Source organism: Nerophis ophidion, linkage group LG05 (assembly GCF_033978795.1).
Source record: "Nerophis ophidion isolate RoL-2023_Sa linkage group LG05, RoL_Noph_v1.0, whole genome shotgun sequence".
NCBI lineage: Eukaryota > Metazoa > Chordata > Actinopteri > Syngnathiformes > Syngnathidae > Nerophis > Nerophis ophidion.
In genome coordinates this window covers 28,675,522-28,702,243 of record NC_084615.1, presented here as the reverse complement: position 1 = coordinate 28,702,243, position 26,722 = coordinate 28,675,522, and the positions used below count along the sequence as shown (strand labels likewise).

Genomic DNA, 26,722 nt, shown 5'->3' with positions numbered 1-26,722 from the left:
TGAATTTCCCCCAGGGATCAATAAAATACTTTCTATTCTATTCTATTCTATTCTATTCTAGTGTGACTAAATTGGCCCGAGTGTGTGAATGTGAGTGTGAATGTTGTCTGTTTATCGGTGTTGGCCCTGCGATGAGTTGGCGACTTGTCCAGGCTTTACCCTGCCTTCTGCTTGGGTGCAGCTGAGATATGTTCCAGCACCTCCGCGACCCAGAGAGGGACAAGCGGTAGACAATTGATGGACGGATACTTGAAAGCACATCCAAACACTTCTGGACTTAAAATACTGCTGCAATTCCCTTACAGACCACTGGAGGGCAGAAGAGTGAGAAAACCATATATTTCCACTGTGCAGGAAAAATAATGACAAGAGTGCAAACACTTGTATTAGCTACAAAATGACTAAGAAGTTCCAAATAAAAAACCAAAAGAGTCTCTCACGTTTTTGTGTGACAGTGTGGCTGCACCACAATGAACTGCGGTGGTTTATGGTGGGGGCTCCTGCATGGGGGCCTGCTCCTCCTCCAATCGTCACACAAGCCTGGCTCTGTCTGCTATAAAAACACATGTGGGTCCCCCACATTTAATTTCCAGCCTTAACTTGACAGAACAGAGACACAAACCCGGGAGAACAATTCACAAAATGTGAACACAGAGAGTATTTTTTTTTTTTTTTTACAACATTAGAGGTTTTGGAGTGTCGTCTAATGGGCCGACACACAAGCGGACTTCAGTGGAGGCGACGTCTTTGTTTTTAAACAGACTGCACGGTCAGAGAGAGACAACATGCATGCAGGCAAAGCATTGCTGTGCGTCCTCCTCCTCCTTCACTGCGCCACCCCGAGCTCGCCTCTGTCCACCTGCGCCGCTGTGGACATGGACCACATCAAGAGGAAACGTGTGGAGGCCATAAGGGGGCAGATTCTCAGCAAGCTCAGGCTGTCAAGCCCCCCTCAGCCCCAGGGGCCTGCTAATGTCCCCTACCAGGTCCAGGCGCTCTACAACAGCACCAGAGAGCTCCTGGAAGAGCTGGGCCGGCAACGGCAGGAGACTTGTGGTCCGGAAAACACGGAGACGGAGTACTTCGCCAAAGAGATCTACAAGTTCAACATGGTCTATGGACCCACCGAGAGCAGTGAGTACAAACATGGAAAAAACACAAACAATAGTTTATGCTTCTGTTTGTAGTTAATGTCATTTCATGTCGATCAATCATCAACTGTATGCACACATCCCCTGCTTTATTGAAACGCCAAATTAAATGTAATACAAGAGATGTAACGAAAGGCTTGCCCTTATAAAATTAATGATGTTACAACAAAAGTTGCAACAAAAGTGCTGGTTTTGTTTAAATTGGTGCAGAAGGGGTCCGAATGATACTGAGACGTATTTCCAATAGGGTTGTACAGTATACCGGTATTAGTATAGTACCACGATACTAATGAATTATATTCGGTACTATACCGACTCTAAAAAGTACCAATCTGCAAAGGTGTGCAAATAAAAATATGTTTAATGTACTGTTAAAATAAAACCAACAATGCAATGTTTTTGTAGTCCCCTTTATTTAGAAAAGTACCGAAATGTATCGAAATAGCTGCAAAATATTGGTATTGGAACAACACTCATTTCCAACATTTTTAAAACTTAAGTAGCAAACAAAATTTGAGAACATTATTATCTTTGTAAGTCAGAACTTTGTTAATGACATCTCAATAAACTGGCCTGAACTTGTGCACCCGGTTAGGGTGCACTCTCATACATAGCTAAGAGACATTCGAGATACAGCTCAGTGTACAGTACCTCGTGACACTTCAGCTACTTTATTAGGGACACCTGAAGTGAAGTGAATGAATTATATTTATATAGCGCTTTTTCTCTAGTGACTCAAAGCGCTTTACATAGTGAAACCCAATATGTAAGTTACATTTAAACCAGTGTGGGTGGCACTGGGAGAAGGTGGGTAAAGTCTCTTGCCCAAGGACACAACGGCAGTGACTAGGATGGCGGAAGCGGGGATCGAACTTGGAACCCTCAAGTTGCTGGCACGGCCACTCTACCAACCGAGCTATACCTGCATCATCTATGAAATCCCATTCAAGATCTGTATCAGTGATGCTGAGTTTTGACTGATACTGTCAAATAAGTAGCCCGCCCATCCATCCATGTTCTACTGCTTGGGGGTGACTGAAGGTAGAGTACAAGTCTCCACCTAATCGCCGGGCCAACACCGATAGATAGAGGACATCCACACTCACATTCACACACTAGGGCCAATTTAGTGTTGCCAATCAACCTATCCCAAGTGCATGTTTTGGAGGTTGGTAGGAAGCCAGAGTACATGAAGAGAACCCATGTAGAAACTTCACACAGAAATACCCCAATCCCGGGAATTGAACACAGGATCTTCTTGCTTTAAAATTGCTTGTAGAGTGGTACAGAACGGCGCCAAATAATACTTAGATGTGTTTCTAATACTTTTTTTTTTTTCCTAACCAAAGGTTACTTAAACAGAATAATGTCAACTTTGTATAGTTGGACCTTTTCAGATGGGAGTTCTGTATGGGATCTCAAGGCTGTATTTTTAATACGGTTCTCATTATATTTAAAGCAAGTATACCTAATTATTCGGCCGGTGAGTCTCCGATTACAGGCTTCTTCCAGATTTTCCCAATTTCCTCTGTGGTCGGACACAATGATGATGATGCCTTCGGGGGGCGGGCAGGCAATGGGTAAAGTGAACAACAGTGGACAGGAAGAGTCAAATGATGAAAGGACCTCCCTGTTAGCTTGCACGGGGGGATTCCTCCTCCATACTCTAAATCCCCTTCTTCTGTGCAGAGATGTCTACCAAGGCTTTCACACATGACTCATCACTACCTCCCACACGATGACAACTTCCAACACGGGCACCCTCACAGCATCTTATTCAATGAATATTTAAAAGATGATTAAATCCGTGACACCACTATTTTCCCAGCATAAAAAAAGCACTCACTAGAACGCACACCTCCGCTAAGTTTGGATCATTAACAAATGGACATTTGTGTTTACGTTTCTGAATAGTGTGTTCTTGTAATCAGCAGCTGATTAAAACAAGGCCATATATGGTAGTGGATAAACAGCAAGGCTGAGGTAAAAAAGTAAGTACTGTACACTACTCCTGTCCAAAGGCAAAACCTAGTAACTCAGTTCTAGCTGATTTTGAGAAAACAAAGGAAAACCAATCTATCTTGATGCTGTCTTACAAAGATTTAAAAAGTCATTATATTTTATCACAATCTCGGGTGGGCCTCATTCTGCATTTGCACGTTGGGCAAGAGCTGTGTACAGCGTCCAGTTTTTATTTTGACCTCCACAGTTATCTGCCCAAAAGAGTATGCAAGGGGAAGAATCAAGAACAATACATTTAATGAAAGTGCTTGCAACGTCCTGGGCCAATCTTCCAAATATCCCCTCGTGCCATAATATCACATAATCAGGTTGACCGTCGGCCCCCCAAATGTCTCATCAAAGACAATAAGGCGACTGACAAAGAAGCTCCGAATGGTCCCTTGAGATACTAGGTTTTTCTGTTGTATCTAGGCGGTTATGTGGTAGTTGTTAGGTCCTGCCATGCGCGTAACAGCTTACTTACGGAACAAATTACAATATCGCATACACTAATGTAAAGCATATCACCTAGGAACTCCAAAATTATCATCAGCTCAGTTTTGACCAAAATTGAGTTACTAGGTTTTGCCTTTGGACGGGAGACTACTCTAAACACGGTGCCAGTAATTTATTCGGCAGCTAGATTCATTGATTTGTACTAATTTATTTTTGCATAGACACAATGGATTGTACTATTTGGGGTGGAGGGGACAGTTCCAGTATACAAGATGTTTGAAAAAGTAGTTTCATCCCCTATGTTCTTAGTAACATCCCAACCCTTTGACAAATGTCTGTTCCAGATGATCTCTCCTACTGCCCAAAGGGGATCCCCTCAAAAGTGTTCCGCTTCAACGTGTCCGCCATGGAGAGGAACTCGACCAACCTCTTCAGGGCCGAGTTTCGAGCGCTGCGGGTTCCGAACCCAAGTGCCAGACGAAACGAGCAACGGATCGAGCTCTACCAGGTGCGTAAAAGGTATTGCTAGCCTGTACCGTGAATTGATTAATGTGGACCCCGACTTAAACAAGTTGAACAACTTATTCGGGTGTTACCATTTAGTGGTCAATTGTACGGAATATGTATTGAACTGTGCAATCTACTAATAAGAGTATCAATCGATCAATCAAAATCGAACCAGAAGTCCTCCTCTCTGGTTCCGACTGTAATGGAAGTCCCCAAATATTCCTAACATATCTGTTGACTGAGAACCTTATCTTGTTAATAAATCTTAGAAGTCTTGCACATTTACCATGTGTATGCTTTCCGGCAGCAGATAAAATCCAGAAAAGACAATCCCTGGATCTTTTCCTGCTTTTGTAGCTGTGATAAAAAACTGACATTACACGAATGAACCTGGTCCGAGCCCATCCTAACATGCGGAAGCTGGACTGTTTTTTTTGTACTTCTCATGTGTCCCACTTTTTGCTCAGCTCTTTGATATTTGAGAAGCTAATCTCAAACCTTGAAAGGGATTCTGCTGAACGCCAAGTGGAATTATGTAACACGCTTGTCTCAGGAAATGTCATTAACTCTCTCCTGTTATTTTCTTTTAATGTCTTCAGCATGAGGGACCAATACAAAGACAATTAGAATTGTTAATATCAAACAGATTGGGTTTGTGAAAACGTAATGACTTCTTCACGGCACATGCGTTTTATTTCCCAAACGGGCACTCCAGGAATAGTACATCCCCACGCCAAATCCAATGTGCAGTGATAGTTAACAGCTTTCAGGACATTTCACGGATGGCCAATAAATGGACAAAGGCTTTCATATGCAGTTTGTATGGAAAACTGCATATGGCAGCCTTGTTTGGTGTACTCCAAATGTCTTGAGCATCAAACATATTTGTCTACAATAGATTGATGAACAAGAAAGATTTGATGCAGGAAAGTCTTGGGATCGCTTTGTTTCTTATTATTACATCAACTAAATCACCCTTGGGCCGGTTGTAGGTGCAGGCAATCGTCTGATGTAGTTTCTTAATTGCAGTTGTCAACAGTAGTTGCATTGGTAAGAATGCAGCACCTTTGGCTAACTCTGCATGCGCTTTCAAAAGTGGCATCACAGTTGTGTTACACTTTTGTCAGCGGTATATTTGCGGGTGGAGCAGTTTGCTAATAACCCCTATTACAACATTGCCTCAATTACTGTTGTGACATATGGTACCCTTTGAAAACCAGTGTGGTTTTTAGTAGTCATTTGTGATTTGCATACAAAGTTTTGTTTCAATCATAAATACTACTGCAATAATAATAATGATAAAATAATAATTATAATAATGTGACATCATAGCGGCAGATCGATCTGCATGTAACTTTATAGTGAATTCAGAAGAACATGAAACCAACCAACAGACCGCACCATTCTGTCTCCACTTCGGCAAAAGCATTTGTACAATTTAAAAGTCATCCTCCTAAATAAACATATTGTACCGCATTACAGATTGTGAGGCCCAATGAACACATCAGAAAGCAACGCTACGTCAGCGCTAAGAACGTGCTGACCAAAGGAACTCCTGGATGGGTCTCCTTCGACGTGACTGAAACAGTACGAGAATGGCTGCTGAACAGAGGTAACAACCACAACACGCTGTATGGTCCTTTTAGTGCGGTGCCATATAACGAAAAATATTGTCGTACGACATAACAAATGTCTGCGGAACGATAAAGTTCTCTATTGCTTATAAACTCATGTATAGGCTAACATACTAGTACCGTAATTTCCGGACTATAAGGCATTCATTGATGTCAAGGGTAAGTGCAGCAGCTCTATTTCCTTCTTTGACAGCCAGATCGATTGCCTTTAACTTAAAAGCAGCATCATATGCACTTCTACGTTTGTTTTCCATATTGAGGGTGTTTGCATGAACACTTCCTTCGCGCAAACTGTCGCTGACGCTCTCCTACCCTTTGTTTTGCTCTCGTTACCTGGCGCCAGATGTCTGCCTCGGTCTCGCGCATCCTCTGTAGTGCGCGCCTCTGGTTACAGTAAGCCACATCGTTGTATAAGCCGAGCCGCAGGGACCAGAACAAGGGAAAAAAGTAGCGGCTTATAGTCCAGAAATTACGGTACTAAGAAAAACTTTAACGAGTGAGGGTTTTAACAACGTAGCACTCTTTACACACTTAACAGAGGCAGACAGCTCAATGGAAGCTAAACCACCAAAACCTGAAGAGGAATTGTTGCCAACAAAAGGGAAAAGGAACCCCTTTGTCTGGCTTTGGTATAGATTAAAAGTCAGACACCAACCAAACAACGGTAACCTGCAAAACATGCCTCCAACAAGTCACTGCTGGCGACTTGTTATTCTTTTCTATCATGTGACGAAACGGCATGAAAAACAGTACAATGACAGTTGTTATGAAGTCCTTAAAGGCCTACTGAAACCCACTACTAACGACTACGCAGTCTGATAGTTTATATATAAATGATGAAATATTAACATTGCAACACATGCCAATATGGCCTTTTTAGTTTACTAAATTGCAATTCTAAATTTCTCGCGAGTTTCTTGTTGAAAACATCGCGGAATGATGATGCGTACGCGTGACATCACGGACTGTAAGGAAATATTAGCGCTGCACCAAACACAGCTGAAAGTCGTCTCTGTTCATGGCGTGATTACACAGTATTTTGGACATCTGTGTTGCTGAATCTTTTGCAATTTGTTAATTTAATAATGGAGACTATAAAGAACAATGCTGTTGGTGGAAAGCAGTGGATTGCAGCTGTCTTTAGCACCGAGACACAGCCGGTGTTTCTTTGTTTGTTGTGAAGCGGAGCGGTCAAGCGAACATGTTTTCTCTACGTCAACCAGCATGTTTTTGGATGGGAAAATTGTGATATATATCTTACCGGAGACATCAATGGATTAATCGTCGTCCTGCAGCAGCTGTCATGTCAAAAAAGGCAGCTGTGAGCTTTGCTCCTCGGCTTCTCTCTGAGACACTGCATGTTCACCGCAGGCATCCAACCTCTTTACAATCTTTAAAATCTCACTAAAACACTATTAAAACAATAGGCAGATAAGGGATCTTGCAGAATTATTCCAGTAAATGTGTCTAAAAACATTTGAATCGCTCACAAACCAATCGCCTTTTTTTTTTACATGTATATGTATAATTTTAAGAAAAAATACTATATTGCGATATATACAGTACAAGCCAAAAGTTTGGACACACCTTCTCCTCTTTCAATATGTTTTCTTATTTTAATGACGATTTACATTGTAGATTGTCATTAAAGTCATCAAAACTATGAATGAACTAGGGCTGGGTGATATGACCTTTTTTTAATATCTCGATATTTTTAGGCCATATCGCGATACACGATATATATCACGATATTTTGCCTTAGTCTTGAATGAACACTTGATGCATATAATCACAGCACCACATTAAAACATTCTTCCTCATACTGCATTAATAAATGCTCCTTTTAAACTTTCATGCAGAGAGGGAAATCACAACTAAGTCAATTGACCAAAACTGTATTTATTAAACAGTTATTAAGCAGTGGCACAAACATTCATGTCATTTCAAAACAGAAATTGCAAGATTGTCAGAGACATTTTTAAAACAAGCTATAAATGCACTTCTGTGGACAATGTCACTAAGATGACATATCAAAACAACACTAAAGTGCACTTTTTGTACAGAACACCACTACAATATTTTAAAACAAATAAAGTGCACTTGTGCATGATGTCACACAAGATATTTCAATAAGTGTCACATAAAAATAAGCTGCATATCAAATAGTATATGTCCTACGGTGTTGTGGAAAATGTTGCTTCGGATGTTGTGGGTGTGGCACGGAACGGAGATGTTGACATGCAGTTTGAAGCACTTTTCATTTTCTAGCGGGTGACTTTTCAAATTATGCCACAAATTAGCAGTAATGCTACTGTTGGTAGCAACGCTTCTGCTGTATAAATGTTCAAGATATTCCCGCTTGAAGCCAAAGCAACGGCAGACGATGAACCCAGTGCTGTTTTTCTTGGGAATTAATTCTTCCTCCACTTGTTACCAGATTCGGAACTTCTCCCTCTCGTATTATCACTCGCAACACACCGTTAGCATCACAGCTAATGTTACCCATGCTGCTACCTCTCTGCTCGGGGAGGGCGGGTGACGTTGCACGCGTGACGTATGTAAGAAGGTGCACTTGTGTGGCGGACTCCCAGCCGCCGTCACCGTGTGGGTTGCCGTGACACTGGACACAAGACGCATCATAGCAGGTTTGACTGGTGTTTATTAGTTCAATAAACCTGTCTTCTTCTGGCCATCCGATTGCGTCACTTTTCAGAGCGCGGGCTCTTCCTGCTTGCCGCCGCTGCACGCCTTTCGGCGTCCGGCGTTTGCGTCCGTTGCGGGGGGGTCGTCATCTCACTCTCTCTTGTCCTTGATCGTCGTGCTAGTTGTCTGGTTGCCGTGGTGTCCTCGCCTACTCCTCCCCGATCGTTCCTCCTTCCCCTCTTTTGTGCTGTAACAATAGATGAGCTGATTGAGCGCAGGTGTGTGGTGAACGCACCTGACTTGGCTGGCTGGAGCGTCGCTCTGAGTGCGTCCCGCCTCCTCTCTCCGCCGCACGCCCCGCCTCCTGGCCGCCATTGCGGGTAGGACAGGCATTTGTCTGACCCTGCTGTCGGCTCCTCGGCTCCGTCTCTCCACAGCTTGTTTTAAGCGTCCGTGCGAAGGAGAGACAAGAAAGAGTCGTAAACGCATGTAGTGTAATGCCCGCAGCTAAAAGCAACTGCGTGAGAATGTATACTCGAATATCACAATATAATCATTTTCTATATCACACTCAGACAAACCCGCAATAAATCAAGTGTATCGATATATCGCCCAGCCCTAAAATGAACACATGAGGAGTTATGTACTTAACAAATAAAAGTGAAATAACTGAAAACATGTTTTATATTCTAGTTTCTTAAAATTAGCCACCCTTTGCTCTAATTACTTTTTCTCACACTATTGGCAATCTCTCGATGAGCTTCTAGAGGTAGTCACCAAAAATGTTTTTTACTTCACAAGCGCGCTTGAAGCTCATTGAAAGAACGCCAAGAGTGTGCAAAACAGTAATCAGAGCAAAGGGTGGCAATTTAAAAAAAAACTACAATATAAACATGGTTTCAGTTATTTCACCTTTTTTTGTTAAGTAAAAAATTCCACATGAGTTCATTCATAGTTTTGATGCCTTCAGAGACAATCTACAATGTAAATAGTCATGGAAATAAAGAAAACGCATTGCATGAGGAGAAGGCGTCTCCAAACTGTTGGCCTGTACTGTATATCATTAAAAAATACCTATAACGGAATTAATATTTGTGTCCATTATCGCACAGCACTAGATCCTTTCATGCATAACATTATCCCTCGGCTGTGCTCTGTTCTTCACCAGGAAGCAACCTTGGTCTGGAAATTAGTGTGCATTGTCCCTGCCATACCTTCAGCCCAAACGGCGACATCATTGACAACGAGAATGAGGTTCTGGAGGTCAAGTTCAAAGGTAGGTGTTACTAAAAGTTAAGTCTTGTGCGACTATGGAAAACGTTTTTTTTCTGGTTTCAGGGGTGGACGGGGAGGAGGAGCATGTTCGCTTGAAGAGGCTCAAGGAGCAGAACCTGCCTCATTTGATCCTCATGATGATCCCGCCTCACCGCCTGGCGAAGCAGACCACACACAGACGCAAGAGAGCGCTGGACACGGACTACTGTTTCTCGTAAGGACGGATTTAAGATGAGCGACTGCTGATCGTACTGATGGTAGAGCGACCATGCCAACAACTCGAGGGTTCCAGATTCAATTCCAGCTTCGGCCAACCTAGTCGTGGCCGTGTGTCCTAGGGCAAGACACTTCACCCTTGCTCCTTATGGGTCGTGGTTAGCACCTTGCAAGGCAGCTTCTGTGTTTAAATTTGCTGTGTAATGTAACGCGCTTTGAGTATCCCAGCAGGCACAGGACATTAAAACAATGTTGAGAACTTGTTGAGTTAGGCCCTGAAGTCGAGCGACTCAAACCGAACGTTGGAACAACACGCTTTTTGACAATGTTTAATCATTGTTGGGTTCTGACGTTGATTTGACCATTGAATTTAGGTCATTTCCCAACCACCAATGTAGATCCAACGTTAGACATCAACGTTTTCTCAATTTACAAAAACAAATATTTTGCAACATTGTCTAGAAGTAAGTTTTAAAAAACATATACAGTGGGGCAAAAAAGTATTTAGTTAGCCACCGATTGTGCAAGTTCTCCCACTTTAAATGATAACAGAGGTCTGTAATTTTCATCATAGGTTCACTTCAACTGTGAGAGACAGAATATGAAGAAAAAATCCAAGAATTTACATTGTAGGAATTTTAAAGAATGTATTTGTAAATTATGGTGGAAAATAAGTATTTGGTCAACCATTCAAAGTTCTCACTGATGGAAGGAGGTTTTGGCTCAAAATCTCACGATACATGGCCCCATTCATTCCTTTCTTAACACGGGTCAATCGCCGTGTCCCCTTAGCAGAAAAACAGCCCCAAAGCATGATGTTTCCACCCCCATGCTTCACAGTAGGTATGGTGTTCTTGGGATGCAACTCAGTATTCTTCCTCCTCCAAACACGACGAGTTAAGTTTATACCAAAAGTTCTATTTTAGTTTCATCTGACCACATGACATTCTCCCAATGCTCTGTTTTATCATCCATGTATCCATTTTGGTATAAAATCAACTTGTTGTGTTTGGAGGAAGAAGAATACTGAGTTGCATCCCAAGAACACCATACCTACTGTGAAGCATGGGGGTGGAAACATCATGCGTTGGGGCTGTTTTTCTGCTAAGGGGACTGGACGATTGATCCGTGTTACGGATAGAAAGAATAGGGCCATGTATCGTGATATTTTGAGCCAAAACCTCCTTCCATCAGTGAGAGCTTTGAATGGTTGACCAAATACTTTTTTTCCACCATAATTTACAAATACATTCTTTAAGATTCCTACAATGTGAATTCCTGGATGTTTTTTTCACATTCTGTCTCTGACAGTTGAAGTGTACCTATGATGAAAATTACAGACCTCTGTTATCATTTTAAGTGGGAGAACTTGCACAATCGGTGGCTGATTGAATACTTTTTTGCCTCACTGTATGTATAATCAACCTTGTATCAAAGTCTTGTGCCTGCTGGGAACATTCCATGTATAATAAAGCGCTATATTAACACAGAGCATTTACCATTTGCACAGAAACACAGAAGAGAGCTGCTGCGTTCGGCGCCTCCACATCAATTTCCGGCGTGACTTGAACTGGAAGTGGATCCATGAACCCAGCGGCTACGACGCCAACTACTGCTCAGGGCCATGCCCTTACCTGAGGAGCTCAGACACGCCGCACAGCTCGGTAAGAAATGCCGTCACTAATCTGTTTAAGACCTATCATTTACTTAATACTGACAAAAACTAACAAATTGCATATTCTTGAACCTTTTTTCCACCAAACCGTTCTGTTCTGTTCTTTTCATTTTGGTACGCGTTTAATTTCCGTTTTAGTGAAAGCCTTCTATTACATTTTTGTCATTTTTCTTGTGGTTCTATTGGCTGTGGTGTGCTTCCGCATACTTGAGGATGAGGAGGGTGCAGCTAGGCACAGTTCTGTCTATTGATTGGTCGACTGAAAACTGTCCATGTACAATTGAATTAATTAAATAGAAAGGAAATTAAAAGTGGACAAAAACAATTTGAACTTTAAAAACACATTGGACTGTCTTTACCTGATTCAAACTGTGACAAATTTAACCATTTGGCTACTTTTGGCTGCATCAATACTTATTTAATATCTATGCTAAAAATGAGAGTTGAAAAAGGACGTATTCAGTATTTGACAGCGCAGAACAGGCTAAAAGCTGGTACACGAAAATATTTTTGTAAATCTTAAGATATATGTTATGTATTACAGACCCCACACATAAAGATAACAAATCAGCCATTGAGCAGATTGGGTATTTACAGTCATGGTCAAGAGTTTACATACAATTGTAAAGAACATCATGCTATTGCTGTATTGAGTTTCTAATAATTTCTACAACTCTTAATTTTGTGTGCTACAGTGATTGGAGCACATACTTGTTGGTCACACAAAACATTCATGAAGTTTGATTATTTTATGAATTTTTAATGGATCTACTGAAAATGTGACCAAATGTGCTGGATCCAAAGTATACATACAGAAATTTTAATATTTGGTTACATGTCCCTTGGCAAGTTTCATTGCAAGAGGGCGGTTTTGGTAGCCATCCACAAGCTTCTGGCAAGCTTCTGGTTGAATGTTTGACCATTCCTCTTGACAAAATTGGTGCAGTCAGCTAAAATTGTTGGTTTTCTGACATGGACTTGTGTCTTCAGCATTGTCCACACGTTTAAGTGAGGACTTTGAGAAGGCCAATCCAAAACTTAATTTTAGCCTCATTTAGCCATTCCTTTACCACTTTTGACGTGTGTTTGGGGTCCTTGTCCTGTGGGAACACCAAACTGTGCCCAAGACCCAATCTCCAGGCTCATAATTTTAGGTTGTCCTAAATAATTTGGAGGTAATCCTCCTTTTTCATTGTCCAATCTACTCTCTGTAAAGCACCAGTTCCATTGGCAGCGAAACAGGCCCAGAGAATTATACAAACCCCGTTTCTATATGAATTGGGAAATTGAGTTAAAAGTAAATATAAACAGGAAACATTATTTGCATCAAAAAACAGCCATCAGTGTGTAAAGGATATCACCACATGGGCTCAGGAACACTTCATAAAACCACGGTCAGTAACTACAGTTGGTTGCTACATCTGTAAGTGCAAGTTAAAACTCTACTACGCAAAGCACAACCCATTTATCAACAACACCAGGGAACGCCGCTGGCGTCGCTGGAACCGAGCTCATCTAAGATGGACTGATGGAAACGTGGAAAGGTGTTCTGTGGTCTGACGAGTCCACATTTCAAATTGTATTTGGAAACTGTGGATGTGGTGTCCTCCGGAACAAAGAAGAAAATAACCATCTGGATTATTATCGGCGCAAAGTACAAAAGCCATCATCTGTGATGGTATGGGGGTTTATTAGTGCCCAAGGCATGGGTAACTTACACATCTGTGAAGGTACCATTAATGCTGAATGGTCCATACAGGTTTTGGAGCAACATATGTTGTCATCCAAGCAACGTTATCATGGACGCCCCTGCTTATTACAGCAAGACAATGCCAAGCCACGTGTTACAACAGCGTGGTTTTGTAGTAATAGAGTGCAGGTACTTGCTGGCCCACCTGCAGTCCAGACCTGTCTCCTATGAAAAATATGTGGCGCATTATGAAGCGTAAAATACGACAGCGGAGACCCCGGAGTGTTGAACGACTGAAGCTCTACATAAAACAAAGATGGGAAAGAATTCAACTTTCAAAGCTTCAACAATTAGTTTCGTCAGTTCCCAAACGTGTATTGAGTGTTTTTATAAGAAAAGGTGATGTAACACAGTGGTGAACATGCCCTTTCCCAACTACTTTGGCACGTGTTGCAGCCATTAAATTCTAAGTTAATTATTATTTGCAAAAAAAAATAAAGTTTCTGAGTTTGAACATCAAATATCTTGTCTTTGTAGTGCATTCAATTGAATATGGGTTAAAAATGATTTGCAAATCATTATATTCCCTTTATATTTACATCTAACACAATTTCTCAACTCATATGGAAACGGGTTATGTACTACCACCGCCATGTTTGACGGTGGGGATGGTGTTCCTGGGATTGAAGGCCTTACCTTTTCTCCTCCAAACATATTGCAGGGTATTGTGGCCAAACAGCTAAATTTATTTCCATCAATTCATCAGAAATAAGGATTTAGAATGGCCTTCTCAACGACCTGAATTAAATGTTTGGACAATGCTGAAGAAACAAGTCCATGACAGTAAACCAACAAATTTAGCTGAACTGCACCAATTTTGTCAAGAGGAGTGGTCAAAAATCAACCAGAAGTTTGCCAGAAGCTTGTGAATGGCTATCAAAAGTGCCTTATTTCTGTGAAACTTGCCAAGGGACATGTAACCAAATATTAACATTGCTGTATGTATACTTTTGACTCGGCAGATTTGGTCACATTTTCAGTAGACCCATTATAAATTCATCAAAGAACCAAACTTTATGAATGTTTTTTGTGACCAACAAGTATGTGCTCCAATCACTCTATCACAAAATAATGTGAGTTGTAGTAAATGTTGTAAACTCAAGACAGCCATGACAATATGTTCTTTACAAGTGTATGTAAGCTTTTGACCACGACTGTTTGTATCAACACAGCAAAGCGCGTTGGCGATTCTGTCCAAACACAAAGCTCCCTCGTCCTAGTTCTGAAGCAAACCAAAGCCAACCCCTACCGGCTTATCCTCCTTGTTTTTGCTCAGACTTTCAGGAGTTAATAGCCCTGTTATGGTAAACACAAATGTCTACTGCAGAGGATGCTGATTTTCAGGAGGATATGTTATGTTCAGGATCTGGGTGGCAACTGTATCTGTGACCAAAAAAATAGTTCCTCTGATTTTGAGATTTAGCATTTCTCCTCTTAGTTGCTGAGCCTCTACAACACCCTCAACCCGGAAGCCTCGGCCTCACCTTGCTGCATCCCCCAAGAACTGGAACCCCTTACCATCCTCTACTACTCTGGACGGACCCCCAAAGTGGAGCAGCTGTCCAACATGGTCGTCAAGTCTTGCAAATGTAGCTGAGGACGCTGACAGGAAGACGACGGATCGGCTTAGCACTGATACAAAACCCGTACTTTATTGATGGAAGTCTTGTTTGTTTTTTTACACTTTTTCTGACTCTATTGATATCAACCTGCTTGTCTTTCATCATAGAAAGAACAATATTGTCTGCCCTCGTTAGGTGTACATGAACCATCCAATCAGATACAATACAGTTTTGCAGAACCCTATAAAAAAGAGGGTGTGTGAAAGATAATACGTAACGCCATACGCCGACAATGAGTTCTGGTGTAAAAGGTGCCGGCAAACACAGTAAATAATCGATCGGCCACTTTGTTCTGTATAAAAAGAGGCTGGTGTCCATGTGAACATGTAACTATACTACCTGTCAGGAGCCCCGTTTACTTTGCCTGTAAAACACGGCATTTCCCCACCTCTTGTGCATACATGGCTCAGTAACACGTTCACTTTTTCGGCTTCAGAGGTACAGTATATCCACAGCTGTCACAATGGCGGCGTTTGCACAAGCGCTGGGTTCTGTGAAAAAGGCACCTGGAGATTTTTAGCTGCAATTTTGATTGTAAAAATAGTGGCGTTGCAGGGGTGCCCAGATATTTGGCTTCCAAGTGCCAAAGTCAAAATGTACCAATGGTCCTTAGACTTGGATTGTCCTTAGACTTAGACTACCTGATATTGTCATTCAAATTTGAACTTTGCAGTACAGAAAAGAACACAATTTTGTTGCATTAGCTTGTTGTAATGCAGGATAAAAGAGCAATAGGGGCGGTGGGGGGGATAATATTTATATAGCGCTTTTCTCTAGAGACTGAAAGCGCTTTACATTGTGAAACCCAAAATCTAAGTTACATTTTTAAACAAGTGTGGGTGGCACTGGGAGCAGGCTGGTGAAGTGTCTTGCCCAAGGATAAAACGGCAGTGACTAGGATGGCAGAAGCCGGGGGATCGAACCTGCAACCCTCAAGTTGCTGGCAGGGCCACTCTACCAACTGAGCTATAGTGCCCCAATAAGGTAAAGAGTGTTGGCATTTACAAAAGAATGTGCAGATATAAACAGATTATTGTACGGATAAATATATTGCATTTTTGCATATGCATCCACTTATGTTTTATTGTCTCTATAGTCCAGCGAGTTAATCTGTTTTTGGGGGAATTATTATGATCTCTCCAGAGACTTCCAGTCTGAGGTACTGCGTCCAGACAGAGATGCAGTTGGTCCGTGGGCCAAATAACGATTTTTCTCATGCAACAGCACCAGGAGTGAAGAATTTAGCCTTATACCGCCAAATATAACTATAAGGTAGTAGAGATTGTGCTTAATTCAATTAACATGCAACTCTGCATCTTTTATGTACATTTTTAACCTCAAAACATTCAAATGAGGTCATTTTCTGCGGATGTTTGCCATCTGTTACCAGTTCCTACTAGATAGTTCAACTGATCGCTTTCAAACTTTAAAGTTAAAGTCCCAACGATAGTCACACACACACTTGGTGTGGTGAAATTACCCTCATTTGACCCATCCCCATATTCACCCCCTGGGAGGTGAGGGGAGCAGTGAGCAGCAGCGGTGGCCGCGCTCGGAAATCATTTGGTGATTTAACCCCCCAATTCCAACCCTTGATGCAGAGTACCATGCAGGAAGTCAATGGGTCCCATTTTTATAGCCTTTGGTACGACTTGGCCAGGCTTTGAACTCACGACCTACAAGTCTCAGGACGGACACTCTAACCACAAGCCCACTGTGCAGGTTGCACCCAGACGGATTAGACGTATGGTATTTAGGATTTTACTATACAACGTGAGCGAAGCATGGTGACCAAGATTATCTTTTTCTATTGAGCGCCAAAAAGTCACAATTTTACCGGTCTAAAATGCAACTGTTAAATAAACAAAAACAAAATCCATAGAAAACTACAAACCCCGTTTCCATATGAGTTGGAAAATTGTGTTAGATGTAAATATAAACGGAATACAAGGATTTGCAAATCCCTTTCAACCCATATTCAATTGAATGCACTACAAAGACAAGATATTTGATGTTTAAACTCATAAACTTTATTTTTTTTGTGCAAATAATAATTAACTTAGAATTTCATGGCTGCAACGCGTGCCAAAGTAGTTGGGAAAGGGCATATTCACTATTGTGTTACATCACCTTTTCTTTTAACAACACTCAATAAACGTTTGGGAACTGAGGAAACTAATTGTTGAAGCTTTGAAAGTGGAATGTTTTCCCATTATTGTTTTATGTCGAGCTTCAGTCGTTCAACAGTCATTCATAATACTCCACAAATTTTCGATGGGAGACATGTCCGGACTGCAGGCGGGCCAGGAAAGTACCCGTACTCTTTTAATACGAAGCCACACTGTTGTAACACATGGCTTGGCATTGTTTTGCTGAAATAAGCAGGGACGTCCATGATAACGTTGCTTGGATGACAACATATGTTGCTCCAAAACCTGCATGGACCTTTCAGCATTAATGGTGCCTTCACAGATGTGTAAGTTACACATGCCTTGGGCAATAATACACCCCCATACCATCACAGATGCTGGCTTTTGAACTTTGGGCCTATAACAATCCGGATGGTTATTTTCCTCTTTGTTCCGGAGGACACCACGTCCACAGTTTCCAAATCTAATTTAAAATGTGGACTCGTCAGACCACAGAACACTTTACCACTTTGCATCAGTCCATCTTAGATGAAATCGGGCCCAGCGAAGCCGGCGGCGTTCCTTGGTGTTGTTGATAAATGGCTTTCGCTTTGCATAGTAAAGTTTTAACTTGCACTTACAGATGTAGCGACCAACTGTAGTTACTGACAGTGGTTTTATGAAGTGTTCCTGAGCCCATGTGGTGGTATCCTTTACACACTGAGGTCTGTTTTTTGATGCAGTACCGCCTGAGGGCTCAAAGGTCTGTAATATCATCGCTTACGTGCAGTAATTTCTCCAGATTCTCTGAACCTTTTGATGAGTACGGACTGTTGATGGTAAAATCCCTAAATACTTTGCAATAGCTCGTTGACAAATGTTGTTCTAAAACTGTTCGACAATTTGCTTACAAATCGGTGACCATCACCCCATCATTGTTTGTAAAACTTAGCATTTCATGGAAGCTGTTTTTATACCCAATCATGGCACCCACCTGTTCCCAATTAGCCTGCACACCTGTGGGATGTTCCAAATAAGTGTTTGATTAGCATTCCTATACTTTATCAGTATTTTTTGCCACCTTTCCCAACTTCTTTGTCACGTGTTGCTAGCATCAAATTCTAAAGTTAATGATTGTTTGCACACAAAAAAAGTTTATCAGTTTTAACATGAAATATGTTGTCTTTGTAGCATATTCAACTGAATATGGGTTGAAACGTATTTGCAAATCATTGTATTCCATTTATATTTACATCTAACACAATTTCCCAACTCATATATAAACAGGGTTTGTACAAGCTGGCAACTCAGTCACCAGAAATTTACCATAAAATTGGTGGCGGTTTTTACATGCAATTTAAAAACTGTACCTTTGTTGTTTTATGATAAAATTCTGGTGACTGACATTGTTGTTACTGTAAAATCTATGGCCATTTTTTTGACAGTGCATTACTGTAAATAGAGAAATGGTACCACTGGTGATTTTAGTATACATTTATGGCGACTGAACTGTCAAATCTACTGACTTTTTTTGACAGTGTAGTCTTGCGGACATGCTATCAATGATTGTGCAGCTTTGAAAGACATCAGTATGACTATGTACTACATTTGGTAGCCACCCTAATGAAACAACATGACATGAAATTTGGCCCGCGGGCTTCACCTTGGGTATTCCTGCTGTATTGCATCCCATAGGATTAGTATTACGGATTCTTCCTCTTCTGCGTTCTTTATTATTTTCCGTTTCCGTTAAAACCCAGTGGCCAATATCTTCAAACACAAAAAGGAGTAAAGAACTGGGTGGCCGTTGTAAGCCAAAAATCCCAAAGTGCGGTCAGTGGGAGAATGCCTTTTGGGATCGCGAAAGGAATGGAAAATCGGTAAATGGGAAGCCGAGCCAAGCCTTTTGGGACACTGAGCCAGCGGCAGCCTTTTTAGAAGAGAAGTGATGATGATGATGATGAAGATGAAGATGATGAACAGAGGACCTGCACGTTTGATCTCTAACAGGTTTTGGGCGACATCACAGTGTTACGCAACATTTTATGGCATTTCTTTTACATTGACAGCAGCTGTTATGCAACTTCTAGTAAGTGTTTGACTGCATCTTAGCTCGTCTACTGTTACACTCTTCCTGTTATTCTCTCTGTCTCTCCCTCACACACACACACACACACACACACGCACACACACACACACACACACACACACCGATATAGCACTGCCTGGACCTCTTTTCCATCCTCAGAACCTGCAGACATTTGTTTTTTGAAAAAAATAGTCATGTTGTGCAAAAAAACAACAACACCACAGAGGAAGCTGCTTCTGAGGATATTATTACATTATATCTTTTCGGTACTTTTTGATATTTTTCTAAATAAAGGGGACCACAAAAAATTGCATTATTGGCTTTATTTTAACAAAAAATCTTAGTGTACATTACACATTTGTTTCTTTTTGCAAGTTTGTCCTTAAATAAAATAGTGAACATACAAGACAACTTGTCTTTTAGCAGTAAGTAAGGAAACAAAGGCTCCTAATTTAGTCTGCTGACATATGCAGTAACTTATTGTGTCATTTATCATTTTATTATTTTGTTAAAATTCCGTGGTAGAAAATAAATTATTAAAATACTTGTTCATTTACTGTTACTATTTGCTTACTTTCTCTTTTAACATCTTCTGTTAAAATGTAATAATCACTTACTCTTCTGTTGTTTGATACTTTACATTAGTTTTGGATGATACCACAATACTCAATAAACGTTTGGGAACTGAGGAAACTAATTGTTGAAGCTTTGAGAGTGGAAATCTTTCCCATTCTTGTTTTATGTAGAGCTTCAGTCGTTCAACAGTCCGGGGTCTCCGCTGTCATATTTTTGATGCGCCACACATTTTCGATGGGAGAAAGGTCTGGACTGCAGGCGGGCCAGGAAAGCACCCGCTGTTGTTACACATGGCTTGGCATTGTTTTGCTGAAATAAGCAGTGGCATCCATGATAACGTTCCTTGGACGACAACATATGTTGCTCCAAAATATGTATGGACCATTCAGCAGCATTAATGGTGCCTTCACAGATGTGTAAGTTACCCATACTTTGGGCACTAATACACCCCCATACCATCACAGATGCTGGCTTTTGAACTTTGCGCTTATAACATTCCGAATGGTGATTTTTCTCTTTGTTCTGGAAGACACCATGTCCACAGTCTCCAAATATAATTTGAAATGTGGACTCGTCAGACCACAGAACACTTTACCACTTAGCATCAGTCCATCTTAGATGAACTTGGGCCCAGTGAAGCATGCGGAGTTCCTGGGTGTTGTTGATAAATGGCTTTCGCTTTGAATAGTAGAGTTTTACCTTGCACTTACAGATGTAACAACCAACTGTAGTTACTGACAGTGGTTTTATGAAGTGTTCCTGAGCCCATGTGGTGATATCCTTTACACACTGATGTCGGTTTTTGATGCAGTACCGCCTGAGGAATCAAAGGTCCGTAAAATCATCGCTTACGTGCAGTGATTTCTCCAGATTCTCTGAACTTTTTGATGATTTTACGGACCGTAGATGGTAAAATCCCTAAATTCCTTGCAGTAGCTCGTTGACAAATGTTGTTCTAAAACTGTTCGACAATTTGCTTACAAATTGGTGACCCTCGCCCCGTCCTTGTTTGTGAATTACTTAGCATTTCATGGAAGCTGCTTTTATACCCAATCATGGCACCCACCTGTTTCCAATTAGCCTACACACCAGTGGGATGTTCCAAATAAGTGTTTGATGAGCATTCCTCAAATTTATCAGTATTTATTGCCACCTTTCCCAACTTCTTTGTCAAGTGTTGCTGGCATCAAATACGAAAGTTAATGATTATTTGCACAAAAAAAATTGTTTATCAGTTTGAACATCAAATATGTTGTCTTTGTAGCATATTCAACTGAATATGAGTTGAAAAGGAACAGCAAATCATTGTGTTCCGTTTCTATTTACATCTAACACAATTTCCCAACTCATATGGAAACGGGGTTTGTATATAGCCCTAAATCCCGAGTGTCTCAAAGGGTTGCACAAGCCACAACATGATCGGAACATTTATGGTTGAATATCTTAAAATAATCAATTCAATTGATAATTTTTCACAAATTGTTTAGAACTTAAATTCAGTAAAAAAATGTTTGTTTTGTTTTGTTTTAATTACCTCATCTCAGGAGTTTTGCTACACAGGTTTATACGAAACATTCTTTAACTTCTTGACATTTTTGGACTTTTTCCCATTGTGGTTATTTGTCAGGTTTTTACCGTGTAAAATACAAAACAGAACTATGATATTTTTGGTGTAGCCTCTGTGTTTAGTTATTGCAGTATTGTAACAAAACGATCAAATAAATCGTGCGAATAAAATGTTCTGAAGCATACATATGAAGTTAGGTCTATTATGAGCTGGAAAAAAATAAACAATCCATGGACATCCTCGCAGATGAGGGCTTATAGTAAATGAGTTCAGACAAGGGGACCAAGACAATTCCTTGTTCTTTGCGGGGCCCGTTAGTGTTCCCTGTCAGCGGCAATGACAGATGAACTTTGACGCCAACACAAAGACTAAAGACAGCAAGCAGCTCTGAAAACACAGAGGCCGCAGGCGGACTCCAACTGTTGAATTAGCCCTGCTTGATCCAAAGTCTGCCCTGACATCTTTGAGTTTCAAATTTAGTCGCCGTGTTGGCAGGATGAGAACATGTTGGCAGGTCAGCGGTGCTGAGGTGTGTGTAAAAACGAGTGGTTGTGACGGTGTTTATTTCTGTTCCCACACCAGGCCACTGTGACCCACACACACCCACAGTAGTGCTGACACTGCCGTTTGTGTTGCTTTTTAAAGTCACAGACACAAGAACAATATGTTTTAGATGTTTTAAACATATTCAAATTGGGTTTTGACACCAAACTGATCACTATATAATATGGATGACAATAAGAGTCATGACGCACCAAGCTCTCCTCCTTCATTTTGTATACAGTAAATCATTTTATTATGTACTATTTTATACTGATTTTCTAGGACAGGGGGTGTCAAACTCATTTTAGATTGGGGGCCACATGGAGAAAAATGTACTCCCAAGTAGGCCGGACTGGTAAAATAGAATAGAATAGAATAGAATAGAATGGACTTTATTGTCATTATTTTTGCATATAACAAGATTAAAGACTCCAACTTAAGGTGCTGTAGTGGGAACAAATATGGGGTGAAATAAATAACACAAGAGGTAATAAAGTAAAAAACTAAAAATTTAAATAAACAGACTACTATCCAATAAAAATAATAGGCAATCCTGTACAATATACAAAACACTATAGAAATACAAAATCATGGCACGGTAACTTAAAAATAAAGACAACTTCAGATTAATTTATTTGTTTGAAAATAGAACAAGCACATTTTCAAATTGTAAAAATCATATATATATATTTTTTTACACTTACATGTTGCAGTTTAATAGTATTCTATCTAGGGGACGGCGTGGCGCAGTGGGAGAGTGGCAGTGCGCAACCCGAGGGTCCTTGGTTCAATCCCCACCTAGTACCAACCTCGTCACGCCTCTTGTGTCCTGAGCAAGACACTTCACCCTTGCTCTTGATGGGTGCTGGTTAGCGCCTTGCATGGCAGCTCCCTCCATCAGTGTGTGAATGTGTGTGTGAATGGGTAAATGTGTAAGTAGTGTCAAAGCGCTTTGAGTACCTTGAAGGTAGAAAAGCGCTATACAAGTACAACCCATTTATTATTTATTTATCTTTATTTGTGCTTGTTTATATTTTCCGTATAAATGATGTCAACACTCAACTCATTGAAGTTGATTTTCAATCCATCAAGATAACAAAACTATATCAAAATCAAATTACAGTATGGTATGTAGTTTGATCATTTTCCTTGACTGGTTTATTTTGTACAGATCATCTATCATTCATATCATTCTACAAAGATACAAAGAATTGCTATTGCGACATCCAGTGGACACATTTAAAACAGCTGTTTCTTTCTTTCAAAAATTTCAGGTTAATTTTTATCATGGAAATGTTTAAGAAAAAAAACAAAAAAAAACAATGAAAGTGTCAATTGTACGTGGCTTGTAAATATGCATTTTCATGAAAGGAATAAAAATAAATGATGATGATGATGATGAATGCTCAGCAAACCCATCCCCCGGGCCGGATAAAACCTGTTTGCGGGCCTGATCCATTCCTTGGGTCATACGTTTGACACCCCTGTTCTAGGAAATACATAACAATGTATACAATGTGGGCTTCACGTTGGCAGAGGGGTTAGTGCGTCTGCCTCACAATACGAAGTTCCTGCATTCCTGGGTTCAAATCCAGGCTTGGGATCTTTCTGTGTGGAGTTTGCATGTTCTCCCTGTGAATGCGTGGGTTCCCTCCGGGTACTCCGGCTTCCTACCACTTCCAAAGACATGCACCTGGGGATAGGTTGATTGGCAACACTAATGTGAGTGTGAATGTTGTCTATCTGTGTTGGCCCTGCGATGAGGTGGCGACTTGTCCAGGGTGTACCCCGCCTTACGCCCGATTGTGGCTGAGATAGGCGCCAGCGCCCCCCGCGTCCCCAAAAGGGACTAAGCGGTTGAAAATTGATGGATGTATACAATGTTGCCTTTAAAATCTTAGTATGTTTAATATAATACACATTTGAATAAGTATGTATTGTTCTAAAAATGCCTCACCTGAATGCGTAAATTCTGCTACTCTGGAATGCCCAACATTTTGTAATATGAACTATCAAATCAGATTTTTTTTTTGGGGGGGGGGGGTACCAAAACTCATGACATGAAATGTAGAATTTTTGTGCATTCAAAAATTCTGTTTGGATAAAAATTTTAGGATGTAATTTGCATATTTTTTGGGTGTGAAATTTCAAGTCAAAGGGTTTTTAGAAGAAGAGAACTTTAAAGTCCAGTAATTTTTTAACAAAGCATTTCACATGAGAGAATTGTCAAACATGAAATTCCACATAAGAGATTTTTTTTGTGTAAAATTTCAAGCCAGTCAAGGCAATGTTTTAAAGTGAAATTCCAAGTCCGAGAACTGAAAAATCAAATCGAAGAATTTGAAGTGAAATTTCAAGACGAAGAGTTGTCAAACATGACATTATACATTTGAAATACTTTTCTCATGACATTTTTAGAGATTTTTGGTGTGTTTAGAGTGTAATGTCAGGTGAGCATTCTTTTAACAGTGCACCTGGAAAGTATCCACGATTCACTTTTCCCACACTGATAGAATACAGCCGTATTCTAAATTGGAACAAATCCTTTTTAGTCCTCAAAATTCTACACATAAAAACCCATTATGACTATGTAAAAAGATGTATTATTTTAAATTGATTTTGTTGCTGTTAAAATTGAATAAAAAACATTAAATAATTTCCAAGTCCAATGAATTGATGTGAAAATATAAGGTTAGGTAAAATTTAATTTATATTTATATTTTGCCCAGCCCTAATTTGAATATACAAAACCCAAAACCTGTAAAGTTGGCACATTGTGTATATGAAAACGGAATACATCCATCCATCCATCCATTTTCTACCTCTTGTCCCTTTTGGGGCCGTGGGGGGGCTGGAGCCTATTTCAGCTGCATTCCGGCTGAAGTGGACAAGTCTCCACCTCATCGCAGGGCCAACACAGATAGACAGACAACATTCACACTCACATTCGCACACTAGGGCCAATTTAGTGTTGCCAATCAACCTATCCCCAGGTGCATGTCTTTAGAGGTGGGAGGAAGCCAGAGTACCCGGAGGGAACCCACACAGTCACGAGGAGAACATGCAAACTCCACACAGAAAGATCTTCTTATTGTGAGACACATGCACTAACCCCTGTCCACCGTGCACAGAATACAATGATTTGCAAATCATTTTCCACCTACAATCAATTGAATAGACTGCAAAGACAAAATACTTAACGTTCGAACTACTACTTTGTTATTTTTTACACATATTAGCTCATTTGGAATTTGTTGCCTGCAACATGTTTCAAAAAAGCCGGCACTAGTGGCAAAAAAGACAATGGTAATCTAACACTTATTTGGAACATCCCATAGGTGATCAGGCTAAATGGGAACAGGTGAGTGCCATGATTTGGTATCTCAGCTTCCATGAAATGCTCAGTCATTCACAAACAAGGATGGGGCAAAGGTCACCAATTTGTGAACAAATGCCCGCGCAAATTGTCCAACAGTTTAAGAACAACATAACTCAACCAGCAATTGGAAGGAATTTAGGGATTTCACCGTCTAAGGTCTGTAATATCATCAAAAGGTTCAGAGAATCTGGATAAATCTCTGCACGTAACCTTTGATCCCTCAGGCAGTGCTGCATCAAAAACTGACATCAGTGTGTAAAGGATATCACAACATGGGCTCGAACACTTCAAAAAACCACTGTCAGTAACTACAGTTTGTCACTACATCTGTAAGTGCAAGTTTAAACTCTACTATGCATAGCGAAAGCCATTTATCAACAACAACCAGAAACACGGCCTGGGCTCGAGTTCATCTAAGATGGACTGATGCAAAGTGGAAAAGTGTTCTGTGGTCTGACGAGTCCACATTTCAAATAGTTTTTGGAAATTGTGGACGTTGTGTCCTTCGGACCAAAGAGGAAAATAACTATCCGGACTGTTAGAGGCACAAAGTGATATGTGATGGTATGGGGTGTATTAATAGAATAGAATAGAATAGACTTTATTGTCATTATATTTGCATATAACGAGATTAAAGACTCCAACTTAAGGTGCGGTTGTGGGAACAAATATGGGGTGAAATAAACAATACAAGAGGTAATAAAGGAAAAACTAACAATTGAAATAAACAGACTACTATCCAATAAAAATAATAAGCAATCCTGAACAATATACAAAACACTATAGAAATACAAAATACTGTACAATATACAGAACAAGACAAGAGTACCGAAGTAATAAATAACAATCAGTGTCGGACGTATTGCACTCGAAGGGTAGTATTGCACAGTAGGGTATTAGGGCATGATATTGTATAGGGGTGAATTATTATTATCATAAGTTAGAGTTAAACATGGTGACAGTTCTGGGAAAGAAGCTGTCTCTGAGCCTGTTTGTTCTGGCTCTGATGCACCTGTAGCGCCCGCCCGATGGTAGCAGGTCTTTGGTGATGGTTTTTGCTTTCTTGAGGCAACGGGAGTTATGCAAATTCTTCAGGGAGGGCAGGGGACAGCCGATAATTTTTTTGTGCAGACTTTATGACCCTCTGAATCGCCTGTTTGTCTGCTTCAGTGCAGCTGGCGTACCACACTGTTATACAGTACGTCAGCAGGCTCTCGACAGCCGAGCAATATAAGGTCACCATCAGCTGCCTCTCCAGTCTGTTCTTCCTCAGCACCCTCAGGAAGTCGAGTCTCCGCTGGGCCTTCCGGAAGACCGCAGTTATATTTTGGGCCTAGGACAGGTCAGCAGATATGAGAGTGCCGAGGAACTTGAAGGAGTTGACTCTCTCCACCTCCTCGACGTTGATGTAGAGGGGGGCGGGGTCTGCAGTGTTTTTCCTGAAGTCAAAGATGAGTTCCGTAGTTTTTGTGGTGTTCAGTGCCGGATTATTCACTGAACACCACGCTG

General features: G+C 40.8%; 1 protein-coding gene across 1 annotated transcript; it reads left to right on the top strand.

The window, feature by feature from the left end:
- The first annotated feature begins 401 nt into the window (after positions 1-401).
- On the top strand, positions 402-19,459 carry LOC133552882 (transforming growth factor beta-3 proprotein-like). Its single transcript, XM_061900446.1, has 7 exons — positions 402-1,134; positions 3,953-4,116; positions 5,598-5,727; positions 9,561-9,668; positions 9,731-9,881; positions 11,394-11,547; positions 14,747-19,459. Exons 1-7 carry the CDS (start codon positions 786-788, stop codon positions 14,903-14,905), a joined length of 1,215 nt encoding a protein of 404 aa, XP_061756430.1. The 5' UTR covers positions 402-785; the 3' UTR covers positions 14,906-19,459.
- Positions 19,460-26,722: the final 7,263 nt, after the last annotated feature.